Source organism: Leptomonas pyrrhocoris (assembly GCF_001293395.1).
Source record: "Leptomonas pyrrhocoris isolate H10 chromosome Unknown, whole genome shotgun sequence".
Classification (NCBI taxonomy): Eukaryota; Euglenozoa; class Kinetoplastea; order Trypanosomatida; family Trypanosomatidae; genus Leptomonas; species Leptomonas pyrrhocoris.
In genome coordinates, this window is record NW_015438357.1 from 935,828 (window position 1) to 952,328 (window position 16,501).

General features: G+C 57.8%; 5 protein-coding genes across 5 annotated transcripts; all 5 read left to right on the forward strand.

Moving 5' to 3' along the window:
* Positions 1 to 326: 326 nt before the first annotated feature.
* ABB37_00279 (putative protein kinase) lies at positions 327 to 2,115 on the forward strand (the record flags this gene model as incomplete). The annotated part of the gene is made up of 1 exon (XM_015796421.1): positions 327 to 2,115. Exon 1 carries the CDS (start codon positions 607 to 609, stop codon positions 2,113 to 2,115), a length of 1,509 nt encoding a protein of 502 aa, XP_015664429.1. The 5' UTR covers positions 327 to 606.
* Positions 2,116 to 3,602: 1,487 nt separating this feature from the next.
* On the forward strand, positions 3,603 to 5,584 carry ABB37_00280 (hypothetical protein; the record flags this gene model as incomplete). Its single annotated transcript, XM_015796422.1, has 1 exon — positions 3,603 to 5,584. Exon 1 carries the CDS (start codon positions 3,755 to 3,757, stop codon positions 5,582 to 5,584), a length of 1,830 nt encoding a protein of 609 aa, XP_015664430.1. The 5' UTR covers positions 3,603 to 3,754.
* Positions 5,585 to 6,268: 684 nt separating this feature from the next.
* Positions 6,269 to 9,097, forward strand: ABB37_00281 (hypothetical protein; the record flags this gene model as incomplete). The annotated part of the gene is made up of 1 exon (XM_015796423.1): positions 6,269 to 9,097. The coding sequence occupies exon 1, from the start codon at positions 6,551 to 6,553 to the stop codon at positions 9,095 to 9,097; it is 2,547 nt and encodes an 848-aa protein (XP_015664431.1). The 5' UTR covers positions 6,269 to 6,550.
* Positions 9,098 to 9,917: 820 nt separating this feature from the next.
* ABB37_00282 (hypothetical protein) lies at positions 9,918 to 13,136 on the forward strand (the record flags this gene model as incomplete). Its single annotated transcript, XM_015796424.1, has 1 exon — positions 9,918 to 13,136. The coding sequence occupies one exon, from the start codon at positions 9,918 to 9,920 to the stop codon at positions 13,134 to 13,136; it is 3,219 nt and encodes a 1,072-aa protein (XP_015664432.1).
* Positions 13,137 to 13,555: 419 nt separating this feature from the next.
* ABB37_00283 (hypothetical protein) lies at positions 13,556 to 15,952 on the forward strand (the record flags this gene model as incomplete). The annotated part of the gene is made up of 1 exon (XM_015796425.1): positions 13,556 to 15,952. Exon 1 carries the CDS (start codon positions 13,898 to 13,900, stop codon positions 15,950 to 15,952), a length of 2,055 nt encoding a protein of 684 aa, XP_015664433.1. The 5' UTR covers positions 13,556 to 13,897.
* Between the last annotated feature and the right edge of the window lie 549 nt (positions 15,953 to 16,501).

Sequence of the window (16,501 nt, forward strand, 5' to 3'; positions counted from 1 at the left end):
GAAGAGCACGTCTCGAATGATTTTTCGAGACTGTGGTGTTGTGTTGACCTTCTAAACATAAAAGGGACTGCCCATGCTCACTGACCGCGTTTCTCGCAACGCCGCATGCGTGGGCGTGAACTGGGGTTGCCTCTGGTTGCCACGCCTTTCCAAAAGTGATTGCTTTTTTATCTATTCAACCTACCTTTTCTCACCTGTTTCTTTTCTCCTCTTCTTCTCGGATTTCTCTTTATTATTATTATGCTTTTAACTATGGCTACTTACATTTTTTCCTTTCTTTCTTTTCCCCTAACCACCGTGCTCGCCGAGCTATTCTGCGCCGCAATAGCAGCTGTTCGCATCTTACTTTTGTATTTCTACGACACGTATTTGCAACCCCTCGGTGTATTTTCCCATTTGCTCCCTCTTCGGTACATTTCTTCACTCATCTTTTATTTTTTCAATACACATACCAAAAGGTATTTATATCTAAGGTGTGTTGGGCACCGTGTATATCTTTCATTTCACGCAAATAACCCAAGTATAGAATTATTCTTTTTTTCTCCCGTACGCGAAGCGAACGAAGATGCAGAAAGGAAAAAAAAAAGGATGCTCCTACCACCCAAGATGAACGTCCCTGCCACGCCGGCACTGGACGGTATTGATATCCACACCCTGTACGATGTTGATCATGGCAAGTTGCTCGGCAAGGGCGGCTTCTCGGAGGTTTTGGCGGTGCGCCACATCCCTTCTGGCGAGATCCGCGCGCTCAAGGTGATGGAGCGCAGCATTCTGATCGGCAAGAAGGGCGAGATGGTAGCGCACGAGAAAGAGATTCTGCGCCGCACGTGCCACCCCTCGATCATCACCCTCTACGAAGCTGTCCAGACGGCCAACAGGGTGTACTTCGCCCTCGATTTGATGAACGAGGATTTGTTTGAGTTCATTGTGCGCAACAAAAAGGTGAACGAGGACCTGACGCGCGCGATTATGCATCAGCTGATGTCCGGTATTGCTTACCTGCACGAGCAGAGTATCGTGCACCGCGACATCAAGCCGGAGAATATTCTGCTCGATGTCGTCTTCAAGGACCCAGCCGACGACGCGTCCGTCGGGAAGAAGAGCACTAGCCCCGCCGATGATGACGAGGAAGGGCCCCGCCATGTGGAGGGCCAGCAGGTCATGGCCAACATCAACGACATCCCACTTGACAAACTAAACGTTGAGGTGAAGATCGCGGACTTTGGTCTGGCCAAGGTGGTCATGGAGTGGGACGTGCGTAGCACCCCGTGTGGCACCTCCTTCTACATCGCGCCGGAGGTGATCCGTGGAATTGAGGAGCAGGGCGCCAAGCCACTCTGCACAAATCAGCGCCTCGTGAAGAGCGTGGACGTGTGGTCGGCCGGTGTGGTCTTCTATGTCCTCCTGTGTGGCCGCCCGCCCTTCCACGGCCAGGTGCGCACCGGCCAGGACCGACGTGAGCTGCTGCGCAAGATCGACCACGGCGTCCTCTTCAACCCTAACCATGGCTGGGACGACATCTCGACCGAGGCGAAGGACCTGGTGCTGAAGATGCTCTATAAGGACACGACGGACCGCATTACGGCGGAGGAGGTGCTACGCCACCCCTTCTTCACGAAGCACAACTTCCCCAAGGCGATCCCCGGCGATGACCCGCGCCGTCGCATGATGCAGCTGCAGCAGCGCTCCCACGAGAGCACCGCCGCGGCCGCGCAGGCGAGCGAGGTGGCGCACGGCGGCGGCAGCAGCAATAACCATATGAGCAGTGTTCCAACCGTGCCGCAGGTTGGGTCGGTCATCACGGAGAACCCGCCTGCGCGTTCGTCAGCCAGCTCCTTGTCGACGAAGCGCAGTAAGGACAGCGGCAACGTTTTCACGAGCATCAAAGACTTCTTTGGACACCGCTCGAAGCACACCGCGGACATTTCTAAGGAGGAGCGTCAGCGCATGCACGCGGAGCTAGCGGAGCTGCAGGCGGAGGTGATTGCAGATAACGATCAGGAGGGCGATGTGACCTCGTACAAGCCATCCATGCCGGTGAAGGAGGCGCGGCCGGCTCGAATGGCTGTCATGAACTCTAAAGCGAAAGTAGGGCCTGATGCGTTGAGGAGGTAATTTCAGTGACTATTTCGTTCATTTTTTTTTCTCTTTGCGCGTTGCACTTCGAGAAGCAATTGCCTATTATTATTATTTTTTAACGGGGACCGCCAGGAAAGGAGTGCGCGCTGCAAGGCGTTATTCCTTTCGCAGTCCTCGCCGTCCTCTTTCGTTGCTGCCACTTCCACTGTTCTTTCGCCGCTTTGTGCCCTGAAAAACGAATATATATATATATCAATGGAATAAAGGCAATGAGGCAACCGCATGTTCTCACTTTTTTTTTCCCTCTCCCGTTGTTGTCATATATGTTTTCCTGATCCTTCTCTGTATTTAGTATTTTACCACCTTCGTTTTCAAAAGCTGTTGCTCTCGCTGTGTTTTCCACTTGTGGTATTCAAAAAATTCTCGTCGGTCATGCCTTGTTTGTCTTGTGTGTGTGGGGGAGAGAGAGTGATTTGTTTGTTTGTATTTTCCAAGAAGTGTCCAGCTGACGTGCAGAGAGACAATCGTGTTCTTCCTCCCTCCCCTCCCTTTTTGTAAACGCGCATCACTCCTTTGTTACGTCCTGTTTCTCACCTGTTATGAGCGCTTCACCGATGCGCGCCAGTCGCTGCACTATTAGCAGAGGCTTTGTTGCTGACCTCTCCAGCATGACGTGGTCATGGACCTCCCTTACGTAGAATATCACTGCTTTCACCCTTTGCTCAGAAGGATTGGGCTTTTTGTTGCTGTTTCTTTCTTTTTCTGACTGCTTTTTTTGTTTGTTTGTTTGTTTTTGCCGAGCCTCTTCTCGCGTTGTTCGCAACTCTTTGCCTTACTAGAGCCAGGTCCGTTATTACCACTATTATTACTATTACTATTATTACTGCTTTGGGTTGTATCGCCATTTGCTGGTGTTTTTGCTTCTGGTTTTGCTTTGACTTTCCCTTTCTTCCTTCCTTTATTATTATTATTATTATTCTCTCCGTTTATGGTTGCTCGAGGTTTCGCGTCGGATTTACGCCACGCGCGTAATTCACTCTCTCTCTCGTTACCCCAAACGGGGAGAAAGACACTTGACCAGTCCCATTTTATTTGTGCCAGAAATCGAAATGAAGGAGTACGTCTCCTCCTGCCTTTCCTTTCCCCCTTACTTACGACATCGCTGCAGAAGCTCCTGAGCGAATGGTGCTGCCCTACAGCGATCGAGTCGGTGAAGGGAGACAGCTGTTTTTGATTGAAACGAATAAGCAACAGAGAAGTAATCGCATCAAATAAAAGCTTTTAGAAAAACATCAAAGAAAGTATCTTCTCCTTTCTGAGGGTGGGGTCCCTACAAGGGCACAACCTAGTTGTATTAACATCTATCTTCTCCTTCGCTTTTTGCAAGACATAAAGAAAAAGAAGAAGAAGCATCAAGTCCGATACGGTCAACGGCACTGCAGCGCATCGTCTTTGACGTGTGTCTAGATAATTCCTGCTCTTTTGTTTTCCCTCTTCTAACTTTATCGCGTGCCTCTGAACACAGCTCACGGTTAGCCCTTTCTCCTCCCATAGCATTGACTTATGCACGAGGGAGATCATCCACCAACTTCTGAGAGCTTAATAAGTCGGCAACGGACAAAGCTCGCCTTGTACATACTCACATTATTTTTTGTTGTTGCAGCTCTTTCCTAGAATGGGTAGACGCAGCGAGAGTGGTGGGGGCGGTGAGAAAAGCTCTGCGCACCGCAGCCGCGGCCACCGCAGCGAGCGCGACGACGCGGACACCAGTCACCGGCATCGCCACCACCGCCGCCACCGCCGGCGCAGCGAAGACCACGACGACGAGCGCGCGGACAACAACGTGCGGACGCGTGAAGATGTTAGTAGCAGTGGCCGCCACCGTCACCGCCGGCATCATCACCACAGCAGCAGTGGCGCTGGTAGTGGCAGAGGAGAGGTGGAGCAAGGTAGCGGCGGTGGTCGGCGTCGCGGCGATCGATCCGACGCAGCTGCACGCTCCCGTCGCCGCCCACGCCTTGATCGTCGAGATAGCAGTCGCAGCGGTAGCGATAAAAGCACGAATAATCACAATAATAACAATAATAGCGACGACGATTATCGCAGTGTGGAGTACGACCGGCGGGAAAGAGAGGCGGAGCGCCGCTCGCGACGCCGCGGCCACCGTGCAGACACGTATGAAGATGCGGTAGACGTCATCGCGTACGGTCGCAAGCGCCATCGAGGCGGTGGCGGTGGTGGTGGCAGTCAAAGCGACGAGGGCAGTGATAGGGAGGAAAAGGTAGAACGGTCTAGCTTGGACGACCGTCGCGGCCACAATCAAAACGCCAACTCTAATAGCCGCACCGTGGATTGGAGCTCACGTCGCGGCCGCAGACAAATGCCGAGTCTCGCGTACGACGTCGGTCAGCAGAAGCGTCTGCTTGGCTTTTTAGATCGTCGTGATGCGTCGGGCGGTCACGCAGGTGGCTCAGCAACAGCAGCAGGAGGAGGAGCCGCGGAAATGACGTTTGAGATTGGCCCCGATGGACTCGTGCAGATGCCACCGCCGAACACCCTTGTGCGACGGCGTCAATATGATCTCCGCACTGGGGGGAGAAGGGAGGACAGGCAACAGCCCCCCGCTTATCGCACAGGCAGGTTGAATCAAGGCAACGGAGCGGAACAAAGAAGCAACGGCGACAGGGATACCAATAACGGCCACGGCCACGGCCACGACAACGACGACAACAGCTCCGTCGCTTCTCACGAGTCTCTCTACAACGACCCCTCCACGGCGCATCTCGGTATTCTGCCCGACATCCTCCCCCCGTCTAATTTGTACCGCGTCGCCCTCTACGGCGTGGACCTCTCCATCACGGCGCGCCACCTCACCTCACTCGTAACGCAGCTGCTGGGCAAGGCGGCAAAACCGTACCGCGTGCGACGACCCGCGCGCGAGATGCTGCTTGCGGCGATCGCTTACCGCGACAGCGGCACGGCTTCATCCAAGCAAAACGCACCCCCTCCTCCCACCGCCGCAGCGCAAGCAAGCTGTTCTACCGCCGCGTCCGCGAAGGGGGTGCTACCAGACTTATATGGCAGTGAGAGTGCACCTACGAACCCCAACAGCGTCCCCGCGATTGGGTTGCTTCCCGAGGACGCCCGTCACAGCAGTGCGGCCCCGATGACAGGATCCGCTGGGGTGCTGAGCACGGCACCGCCCTCCTCCGGCATTTTACCCGATGTCCCTGCCGTGCTTGAGTCGGGGAGCGAAGTGTCAGGTGTGCTAGGCAGCGGCGGAAACGGCGCAGACCACGACGAGGGAGTGCTGCCCGATGCCGCCTCGCTGCCTCTGCCGCCACCGCCCGCCGCGCCTGTCTTTTATTTGCCGGGGCTACACGACGTGAACGGCCCAGGCGGGATGGTGGTGCTGGAGTTCGCGGCGCAGGAGCACGCGTTCCGCACGGTGCAGGTGTTGAACGGGGGCTACGTCAATGGTCGCCGCATTGCGGCCTCCATGTAACGTGGGAGTGAGTGTGTGTGTGTGTGTGTACATTTTTGATAGGAAGATGGAGGGAAGACTCGTATGGAGCGGTGCAACGTCTGGTGAAGACAAACGAAGGTTTATGACTGGCTGTGACGCAAACCATTTTTGTTGGAGGGGCAGTGGGAATGGGTAGAGACTTTGTTGTAGAAAGAATTGGTGCCTTCAAAGGACTGAGTCGCGTGGAAAGCGCCGTTTCTTCCTACTCGGTCATGAGATGGTGTACCCCCCAGCACCTATGAAGGTGTGGTGGATGAAGCAATGGAAAATAAAAAGTGCTGTCTTCCACGCCACACACACACACACAACAACAACAACAAAGAGAAAGAAAACCGTCGATAACCGCAAGCTTTGTTAGACATAGTGTGCATCACACGACGTTGTGGCAAAGTGCAGGTGACGAGAAATGCAACGAAAGTTTGCATATCGGTCTCTTTTTCCGAGCTGTGTACGTCGAGCCAAAACCAGGATCACCTTCTCCTTTTCAGATGCGCAGCTGTCAAGACGGTGTAATGGGGACGGCTGCTCCCTCTCCTGAGTCTCCCATTCATTGCCACGTACCTATATATTAGCTCTCGCTTCCCTGTTCAGGTCATTCAGCTCCCATCCACACCCCTTCTATATTTCTCCATCACTTCGATATTGCCATTTTTTCCGTGCGACAGCGCCACCTTTTGCTTATCTCTCGCTCTCCATTTTCTTCGACGAAAACGCATAAGCAACCAGTAGCTTCTTCTAGCGATTCAACAACTGCATTCATAGATAGAAATACATTTTTGGTTATTTTGCCAGTTGTAGTAACTGGAGTTTATCTGGACACGGCACTCAACGCGCTTCATGTTCACAGAACGCATCCCAGTGATATCAGTGTTTTTTTTTTTTTCAATTATAAAAAAAAACGTTCTCTAACCCTGGTCCTTGCAGCTCTTAACCCTTCGCGTCAATATGGAGGCGTTGACCTTGCCGTTGGCACCGGGATCGACGACCGCCATCCTGCACCCCATCAACGTCTTCGGGGCCAGCTGGGCCATCCTGCGTCACGCCCTGAGTTCCTTAAACCCCGACACCGCCATCGTTCGTCGCGTGCATCACCCGCGCCGCACCCGCTCACACGCCGGCGCGGAGGAGAGTCGTGGGGTGGACACCGCCTCCGTCGCCTCCTCGCGAGCATCACGACGGTCCAACGCGTCCTCGACCGCGGCGGGCGGTGCGGCGGCGGACTCTGCTGCCCACCGGCAGCGTCACCACCGCACGCACAGTGGCGAGGCGGACTCGACGCGTCGCCACCGTCACCGCACTTCGTCGTCGCAGGAAAGCGAGTCCGCTGCAGACGGCACCGCAGCAGCAACAACGACAGCAGCGTCTTCCTCTTCAGGGACACGTCGCACGCGTAGTGCAGAGGAGCCGCGTGCAGCCTCCCGGCGCACCGCAGCGGAGGGCGGTGACCAAACAGCGGAGGAGGGAAAAGAGACGAGGGTGCGCCGCAGCCACAGCGACGGCGCGCGGGGGCGGTCCAGCCGGCGCGGCGACGACAACGGCGGCAGCGGCAGTGGGACGACGACGCCGCGCCTCTCCACCTCGCACCCTCTCTCTCCGGCGGCGACAGCCGCAGCGGCGAGCGGGCTCACGCCTCCCCTCGCCCCACCCCCGCCCGTGCCGCGCGGTCTGGGCAAGCCGCCCCTCAGCGCTCGCCAGCGCTCTACGACTCCTGCGGGGGCGGAGGGGGATGGAGCAGCTGCGCCAGTCTCCTCCGAACGGCACCGGCATCACAGGAGCGGCAGTGGTGGCGGTCTCAGCAGCAGTGGGCGCTCCTCCCGCACACGGCGCAGTGCCGCCGACGATGAAGAGAGCAATGAGGGTAGTGTGATTGTGATTCGCGACGGCGCCGGCATCAGTCTCGGCAGCGTCATGGCTGGATGGCCGTCGCTCTTCGCCGCGGCGGGGACAGGGTCGGTCAAGTCGTTTTCCTGGTCGCCGCGGGCGTGGTGGAACCGCCTCCGCGTCGTCAAGGTGACCCGCCCCGCTTTTCTGATCGACCACGTCCTCCACGCCGTTCCCGTGATGATCGTGCACTATTGCTGCGAGCTTAAGCGTCAGCTCGTAACCTTGCCGCTGCTGCGCTTCTCAGACATCTGCGTGCGGTTTTCTCCGCGGGACGCTGCACATTCCGAAGCGGCGGGCCGTGCAGGTGCCCCCGCAGCCACCAAAACATCGGCCGACTGGCCGCCCACTGAAGAGGCCTTTGAGGCGTCGCCCTCCGCCACCATCGGCCACCTCCTGCTCACGCGGTGGATGTTGCACGCGGTTGAGTCGTACATCGATAAATCTTTCTTTCTTGATGAAACGCTCGTGGTACGCCAGCTCCGCAGTAAGCGGACGCTGCGGCGCGTGGTAGGGTGGACCGTGCGCGTTGTCTCGCACACCGTCTTTGACCCCTTACTCCTCAGCATTGTCGTCCCACTGCTAATTTCTTCTGAAACGTCTGCTGCGGCGGCATCGACGGATGCTCCGCGGGTGCTCTTCACCGTACCGGGCATGGTGCGTGGCCTCGGCATCAGTGCGGCGAGCGTCATCATCCAGTGGCTCGTCATGCCTACCGCAAGTCGGCTCGTTGACCGGGCGGTGCTGACCTCGTTTGAGCTTGTGGAGTACCTGATCATGCGTCGCTACGCCCACTGGTCCGACGAGGACGAGGACGAGGAGGAAGACGACCTGGATGAAGAGGACGGAGACGATGGTGCCTCCATCGCATCTGGCGTGAGTGGGGCCAGCCGTGACGTAGAGAGTCGGTCTGCCTCCCAGCAGAGCAGCGCCTCGGCAGCAGCGGAGGTGGCCACCGCAGAGGATCGCATTCGTCGTCAGCGGCGGCGTCTGCGCCGCGAAAAGCTAGAACGGCGAAAGCGGCGGGAGCAACGCCAGGCCGCGCGGGAGCGGGCGATGCGGCGCACCGTCCTGCGCGCCATTGTTTACCGTGTGGTGTCCTCGGTGGTGGCGCAGGTCGTCGTCGACCACCCGCTGAGCGTGTTGGTCGAGCTCCTGCGCGGGCGGGCCACCTTGCACTTTACGGGAATGCTGACGCCGTACGCGGCGATGACGGCGGCGCAGGACGGACTTAGTTGGGCAAACGTTTGGCGCTACGCGGAAGCGTTTGCCACACCCGTAAAGCGCGCCGCAGCAGATAGGGAAGATGAAGGTGTGCCACGGAGTGTGGTGGCGCTGCGTCGTGCCGGGCGAGACGCTGCGCAGGAGCTGGTGGTGATCTCCTCCAGTGTGCTAGACAACTCGGGGCAGCAAGGGACCCTGGACGCGGTGAAGCGTCGTGCGGCGGCGAAGAAGGCGCGAGGCAAGGTGACGTCGGCGGCTGACAGCGCGGAGTTCCTGCTGCACTCTGCGCTCTCCTTGTCCCCGTTTTACTACGGGCTGCAATTCACTGTGATTGACAACGTTCTTTCCTTCTACATGGCGGTGTGGACACGCCTGACAAAGCAATAATCGCTGCCATGGTAGTCCTCGCTTTTCTGTTCTCACACTTGGGGGCAGCAGACGGCCCTGTCGTTTCCAAACCTTTTGTTGCTGCTGCTGCTGCTGCTGCTTGGTGTTGGCGTGGCTCTCTTGTATAGAAGTGTATGTTTCTTGTCGCGCCTTCTCTCGCTTTCCGTTTTGAGATCCGCGCTTTCTTTTGCTTGAGCTACGTTACAGACGGCCGCTCTGTGTGTTGTTTTCTTTCTGTCGCCCGTGTCCTGTCAACACTCCAACGTTTGAGTATCAGAGCAAGGGAAGCTAAGTGAAGTACGATTTTAGAAGCTCTTATCGTTTCACTCATAGAATAGCGAAAGATGTCATAATGCCGCAGCGCAAAGCAATCTCTGAAGCTCTCGTTACATATAGTAATGTATACGCGTTTTTTTTTCTGGGGGGGGGGTCTCCGGTCAAACCGATTCTATCGAAAAGGTGCTGCTTCTATTTGGGGGAAGACAGTTTTTGAGGCTTTCTAGCTCGGGTTTTTACTGCGCTAATACACTCGAGATTTAAGTGCGTGTTGCTCCTCGTGCTGAAGGGGGCGTACAAGCAAAACTAAGAGGTTTTCTTCTTTTCTTTTTCGACCGTTACGGTAGTAGCTCGTTCTACCTCTCCTCTCCTTTTTTCCCTGTGTCTTTCGCGTCCTCCACGAACGTTCCAGCGAGCGTTCGTGTGTTTCTTTAACTCGCACACCCACGCGTTTACTATTATTATTATCACTGAAACAGCATTGTGCTCCTCTCTCCCTCTCTTTCTAGCCTGTTCCAAGAGCTGAGACGTCGTCCTCCCAGCGATGTCCTCCGCCCCTTCCAAAGCTCAGCGGCGGCGGGTCAACTTCGACTCTGATGAGTCGTCCGCCAGCGACAATGAAGGCAACGGGCGCGGCGGGGACGCACTGGCGCGTGAGATGGCCGCTGCGGCAGAGCGCGAGCGGCGCAAGAACCCGCACGCAGAAACCGGCCGTGCGAAGGCACCGCGTACGCACCCTCTCGCGCCCCCCTCGGCGGTAACCACCGCCGTCGCGAAGACGAAAACGGCCCCCTACCAGGCGAAGAAGGTGGCCCTCTTCGACAGCGATTCATCGTCCGACGATGACGATGAGGTCGACGAGAAGAGCCGGAAAGATGGCGACAGGGCAAGCGACGAGCCGCGCGTTGTTCCTCTTCTCACGCCGTCGCCGTCCTCGTCATCATCTGCTGCGGTCTCGGATGAACGCAGCGCCTCAAAAGGATCAGCGAGCAAGGTGGCCCACGTGCAAGGACTCTCCTTTCGTGCCGTGAAGAGCACGACGAACAGCAACAGCAACAGCGGAAAGCAGGACGAGGAGGAGAAGAGTGAAGATGAGAGCGCAGATGAAGATGTGTTGCACATCAATAAGACCTTTGCCACCCGCTACGAGGAGCAGAAGCGCAAGCAGGAGCTGCACACACTGGCGGAGAAGTACAAAGGTAAGCTCGGGCGTGCAGCGGCCATCGGACTGGCCGACGACGACGACGACGGAGACGACGAGGAAGAAGACGAGGATGAGGATGAAGACGAAGACGCGGTGCTGCTCACCTCTGAGAACAGCCTCAACTTCGCGAAGGCGCTACTCGCTGTGCGCAAAGCCACCGTTCCGTTGGCCACAACGACGGAGAAGGATAGGAAGGAAGACGGTGCGGAGACGCCGGCGTCACTGCTGCTGCCCAAAGAAGCACTTCTAAAGGAGCGCTACTTCCCACCCGCAGCGGAGCAAATACGCGCCAACACGGACATCTATGCAGACTACATGGACCGCAAGCGTCACGGCGAGGGCGACCGGAGACGCTTTACCTTGTCCGACGAATACGCGCGTGCGCTGCGGGCGACGGCCGACTCCGAGGACGCGGTGGTCGACTCCGCGGAGGGCAGCGAGCGCGACGGGCTGCGCCGGCTGCGTCCGCAGAACGCGGAGGAGGCGAAACTGCGGGCGACGTTTCTTCGCGATGTGGAGGAGAGCGCAAACAGTTTTGAGGTGATCCGTGAAGCGAAGTCGAGCAAGACCGACGAGGGCAAGGCCACAGAAGACGAAGACGCGGAGGAGGAGCAGCGCCGTCTGCAGGCAGCCCGTGCCGAAGAGAAGCGCCTGTTGGAGGAGGCGTTCTCGCTCGGCAAGACATCCGCGTCATACGCGAAGAAGACGAAGAAAGTGAAGGCTGACGCAGACGGTGGTGAAGAAGAGAACAGCGGAGCGGTAGCGGAGATGAGCGACGAGCAGGACGACGAAGCTTTTTTGCGTGACTTTTTCATTCAGGAGTTGTGGCGTCCCGGGGCATCCGTTGCAAACAAGAAAAAGAAGAAGACCGAGTCGACGACACCAAACAACGACGGAGAAGAAGAGGAGGACGACGGCGACGGCGACGACAACGCTGGCTCCTACTACGACCGACTCGCACAGCTCGCCCGCGAGGAGGAGGACGAGGCCTTCTTCAACGACGCGGAGGTGTGGGAGCACGAGTACCAGGAGAAGAAGTACCGCCATCAAGAAGCGGCAGAGGAGGCCGCCGCGCACGTCCAGACCTTCCCACGTCCAATCGGCGAGGCCGCCGTGGGCCTGCTGCGCAAGCCGGACACGTCTCGCAAAGACGCCCGCCAGCGCCGCCGTGAGCGGGCAGAGGCAGCCCACGCGCAACAGGTAGAGGAGCTGAAGCGGCTGAAGCACCTAAAACGGAAGGAAATTGAGGATCAGCGTGCGTTGATCGCCTCCGTTGCGGGGCTGACCATCGGCCGTCATCGCGACCGCAAAGGTGCGGGAGGGGGCGATGCCAACGGTGCCTTCGTGGACGGCGCCGACGCCGAGGAAGAGGCGGAGTTGGCGAAGTTGAAGGCGGTGTGGTCGGATAAAGACCTCGACGCGCCGTTCGACCCGGCCGAATTCGACAAGAAGATGGCGCTGCTCTTCAACGACGACTACTACGACGAGAAGAACGTCGATGAGGACGAAGTCGCGTACTTCGATGAGGAGCTCGACAGGGAAGGCGTCGAGGCCGGCGAGGAGGGCGAAGGAGTCGCGGACGAGATCAAGTCCGGCGCTGCGCCGGCGCTGTTCTCAGCGAACTCGCTCGAAGAGGCACAGGCGATGCTGCCAGCCTCGGCAAAGTCAAAGAAGAAGAAGGATGAAAACTCAGAAGCATTCTTTGACGACGCCTTTGGAACTCAGCGCGGCAGCGACGGCACAAGCGACGCTTTAAACCTGCTGTACCCGTCAGAGGCGCTGCAGGAGCTGGAGAAGGAGCGCCAGCAACTTAACGAGCTGATCGCATCCTCGCCCAAGAACAGCGACGGGGCCAGCGGCGAGAGCAACGAGGAGCTCCTCGCTCGCCTGCAGTCCTCGCTGAAGAAGAAAGAAGAGGAGTACTACCAACTGCACCGTGACGCGGCAGCGGAGAGCGCCGGTGGTGGGCTTCCCTTCCGTTATCGTCAGGTCGAGCCCGAAGACTTCACCCTCTCCGTGGAAGAAATTCTCGCCCTGGACGATCGGCAGCTGAACATGATAGCGCCGATGAACTGCTACGCGGCGTACCTGGACAAGGAGAGCAACGAGCGCGATCGTCGTCGGGTGGAGCGTCGCAGGCAGAAAGGCTTCAGAGAGGTCGCCTCGGATCGCACCTCGCGTCGCTACGGTGAGGTGCACAACACCGCGCTGCTGAACCCGGATCAGGTCACCGAGGAGGAAGGCGCCGCGATTGCGGAAAACTTGTCGAAGCGGCTGCGTGACGAGGGCGAAGATCCCGACGCACCGCTGGCGGCTCCGTCTTCACGTCCGCCGCGCCAAGGATGGCTGCACAAAGAGCCACGGAGGGACGGCGATCACCCCAGACGCGGCCGCGGTGGCTTCCGTGGTGGTCGCGGTGGCGCCTCTCCGTCGCCGTCGTCCTTTCGTGGACGTGGCGGTGCACAGAGCTCATTCTCAGCGCCGCATCGTGGGAGAGGTGGTGGTAACGGACGTGGCCGAGGTGATGGTCGTGGCCGGTTTCGTGGCGGACGCGGATAAGCAACACACGATGAGTGCTGTGATCAAGTGTCGAAGCTGCTTGGTCGGTCCTTACAAGGTCTTTTTTTAATGTGTAACGAGTAAAACGGCTAAGGTTTGCTGTTTGTACTTAAAGATATCTGCCGTTTTTTCCCCCGTCTTTCTTGCCACTGCCGTGAGAAACTGCACACTAGCGTTTGTTCGCGAGCGCTTATTTGAAAGGGATGCCAAGTATTGGAAGTTTGTGTGTGTTTGTCAGTGTGCAGCGACGACGTTGAGAGCATCCGTGTTATAGCCTCTCCGCTGTTGTCGTCGTGCGCGTCTTCGTCACGTCAAGGCTGGTACCATGACGTTTCACCCACCGCCAACCCTTAAACTTCGACTTCCCCTCCTTCCATTCCTTTTTAATCGTCGCCTCACTGCGACTTCCTTAACCACGCAGGGAGAGAGACGAATCCCATTTGCTGTCACTCGCATTATCGGGGCTCGCGAACACCCTCGCTTTTGAGTTTGTTGTGGTTGCACTTGTTGAGGTTGTTGTTGTTGTTTTCTCTCTGCTCTACAGTAACATAGATTTTCCACACGAACATAGATAGCAGCAGCCATTTTTCTTTTTTCTTCTCTCTCCTGGCCTACACTCCTTCTCCGTGGTTTTGTGTTAGATTTCCCTTTCTAGACTGCATCTCCTTTAAACTTTTTTTTGAGGGGTGAGTGTGTGTTTGTCCACAGAGTTTTTTTTTTCGCCTCTGAACAACGGCACTTCGTGCCGTCTCTTCTCGACTATGGCGCGCTCCACGAATGCCAAACGACGCCCTGCTAGTGCACGTCAGCAGCTCGATGCAAAGGGCGTTCGGCAGCCCTCCACAGAAGATGGAAACCGCAGCGACAGTTCTGCATCGATGGCCCTCACCACCACCTCGTCCACCACTGCGGATCGTCGCGGCAGCAGCAGCAGCCCATTCGGTTCGGCAAGGAACGCCGCTACAACCGTCACATCTTCTGTCCCCTTGCTACGCTCCACGACGGAGAAGCCGTCACCATCAGGTGTGTTGACCGTTCCACCGCGCAAACGCGCTCGAGGGTTCAGGACGAGTCACAGTGGCAGCGCCAGCAACGAGCGCCGCAGCCCGAGCGCCAGCAACGAGCGCCGCAGCCCGAGCGCCAGCGCCATCACGGAGGGGCTGGAAGGCGCAACGAGAGGCACCCGATCTCGCTACAGCGCCACCCAGCACCCACGCCCATTGACAGGAAGTAAAAACTCTCCGCATCACCGTTCACAAGACAGCGCCGCACGACTCGCAGATAGCGCTGAGGACGATGAGGTCTTCTTTGAGGCGTCCTCTCCGCGTACGGGCACGAACACCGCTGCCGCCACGCCGCTGCGTCATCTGCAGGACACGCCTACCTCGCAGCTCCTCAGTCAGCTGCAGGACCTCCCCTACACCGCGCCGTCCGATGAAATCACAGGAGAGGAAACGGCAGCAGCTGCCCTCTTCACCCCAGCCACAGTGGCGCGTCGACGGACTCTACCAACGGTGGCCGGCGAAGGCAGTGTGAATGATCCGCGTGTGGGAGAGGCAAGGGACCCGACTCGGCGGACCACGGCGGCTTCGTTGTCGCCGTCTGGCTCGCGCAGCTCGGTGCACGACGAGGCCGTGCAAGCCATCCTGCGCGCCAACCCACCCACCACGACGCGTCCCGTGGAGTTGAAGCCCGGCTATCGAATCCCCAGCCCCCACAGTCCTTTATGGGCCGCGCTGGACGCGAGTGATGTCGTAGCGGAAGACCGCCCCATGCGCGGCAGCACGCGCAGCGAGGACGAGCCACAGTGGTCAAACACGCAAGTCAGTCTCTTCCAAGAAGACGAGGACGAGAGGGACACGGGCGTGGCGCACGACGCACTGATGGAGTGGACGGCCGTGCAAGAGCGTCGACGTCTCGGCACACGCCGCGCCGCACCGGATCGCGTCAGTCTCCCTGTCCCCGGCCGCTCCGTGAATCTGCTGGATGACGAAGGCCTGCACGAGGACGAGCGACTTCCTCTCTTTCTTGGTGAGCAAGACACGCCGATTCGTCCGGACGGTGACGCAGCAGCGGACGAGAGCTTTGTGTTTTCCTTGACGCAGGAGGCAGACAACCAGGAAAGAGAGCAGGACCGTCAAGCGGCGCTGCCGCGCTCACGTAATCGTCGCACCACCACCGGCGCGGCGGCAGCAGCAGCAACAACAAATGCCTTCAGCACCCCCAGCCCGGCTCGACGGAGCACACGCACACGCTTCAATGCCTCCCAGCAATCCAGCCCGTTTACTCAGCTGCAGCGTGATGTGGCGCTCGCCTCGAAAGCAGCGGTTGGACGGTCCTCCTCCTCGTCCCCTGTGAACGCCGCCGCCGCGAACCCTTCCACGATGCTCTCACAGCGGGAGCAACGTCGACGGGCGGACATGCTGAAGTGGGCCGAGCACACTCGCGCCTTCTTTCACTTCATCGACTCGCTGCCCCTGCACGTCTCGAACTCTCCCTTGAAGCCCGCTTCTGCTCTCAACCCTCGTCAACAGCCACCACTGCAGCCGTCAACGTCACGCCGCAGTCGAAGCCAAAGTATCGCCGCGGTGAGCAAAGACGCGCGGCGCAGCGGGGGCACCGTCGCGGCATCGCTTAGTCTCGTGCGTCGCAGTCACAGTACGGTGGTCCCTGATCCAGTTACGCGGCATGGAAGCGCTGCTTTTGCGGCGGTGGTCTCGCGTGTGAAGCGAGAGGCGGCGACGGCATCTAAACAACAGCAGCAACATCAACAGCGTCGCTCTGCTACGGCGGCTTCTCGGGGCTCTGCTCCATAAAGGTGTTAGTGCTGTTGTAACCTTCCTCTGAGTAGGGGAACTGCCAGGTTTAACTGCCACTCAACGAGGTGTTGTGGCTGTGAGCGGCAACTTACTACCGCCTTGTGCCTGTTTATCTTTCTTTCTCTCTTTTAGATCGCTGCTAGCGTGTTATTTTTCCCCCTCCTAGCGACTGTTTCCCAATATATATATATAGATGCAACTACACTGTGTTTCTCCTCATCTGTGCGGCATTTGCTGCTGCTGTTGTTGTGTAATGTGTATTAGTCTTCTAATGGAGAGAGAAGACTCAGTCTTTGTTTGTGGAAGCACTCGGCGTGCCAGAGTCAACAGAATACGTGTAAAAGAATACTGCCTGCATTCCATTTTCTTCCTCGTTTGCGATGGCAACGAGAGTGCGAGGTCTTCTCCTTTTTGGAGGTGGAAGACTACTGTTTCTAAATACCCTCTGTCAGGGATGCCAAAATAGCCTAGTTTGTGTTGTTTCTTTTTAAACACATAACTTTACAGATCGGTGTTTGAACATGTGTGTGTGTGTGTGTGTGTTCA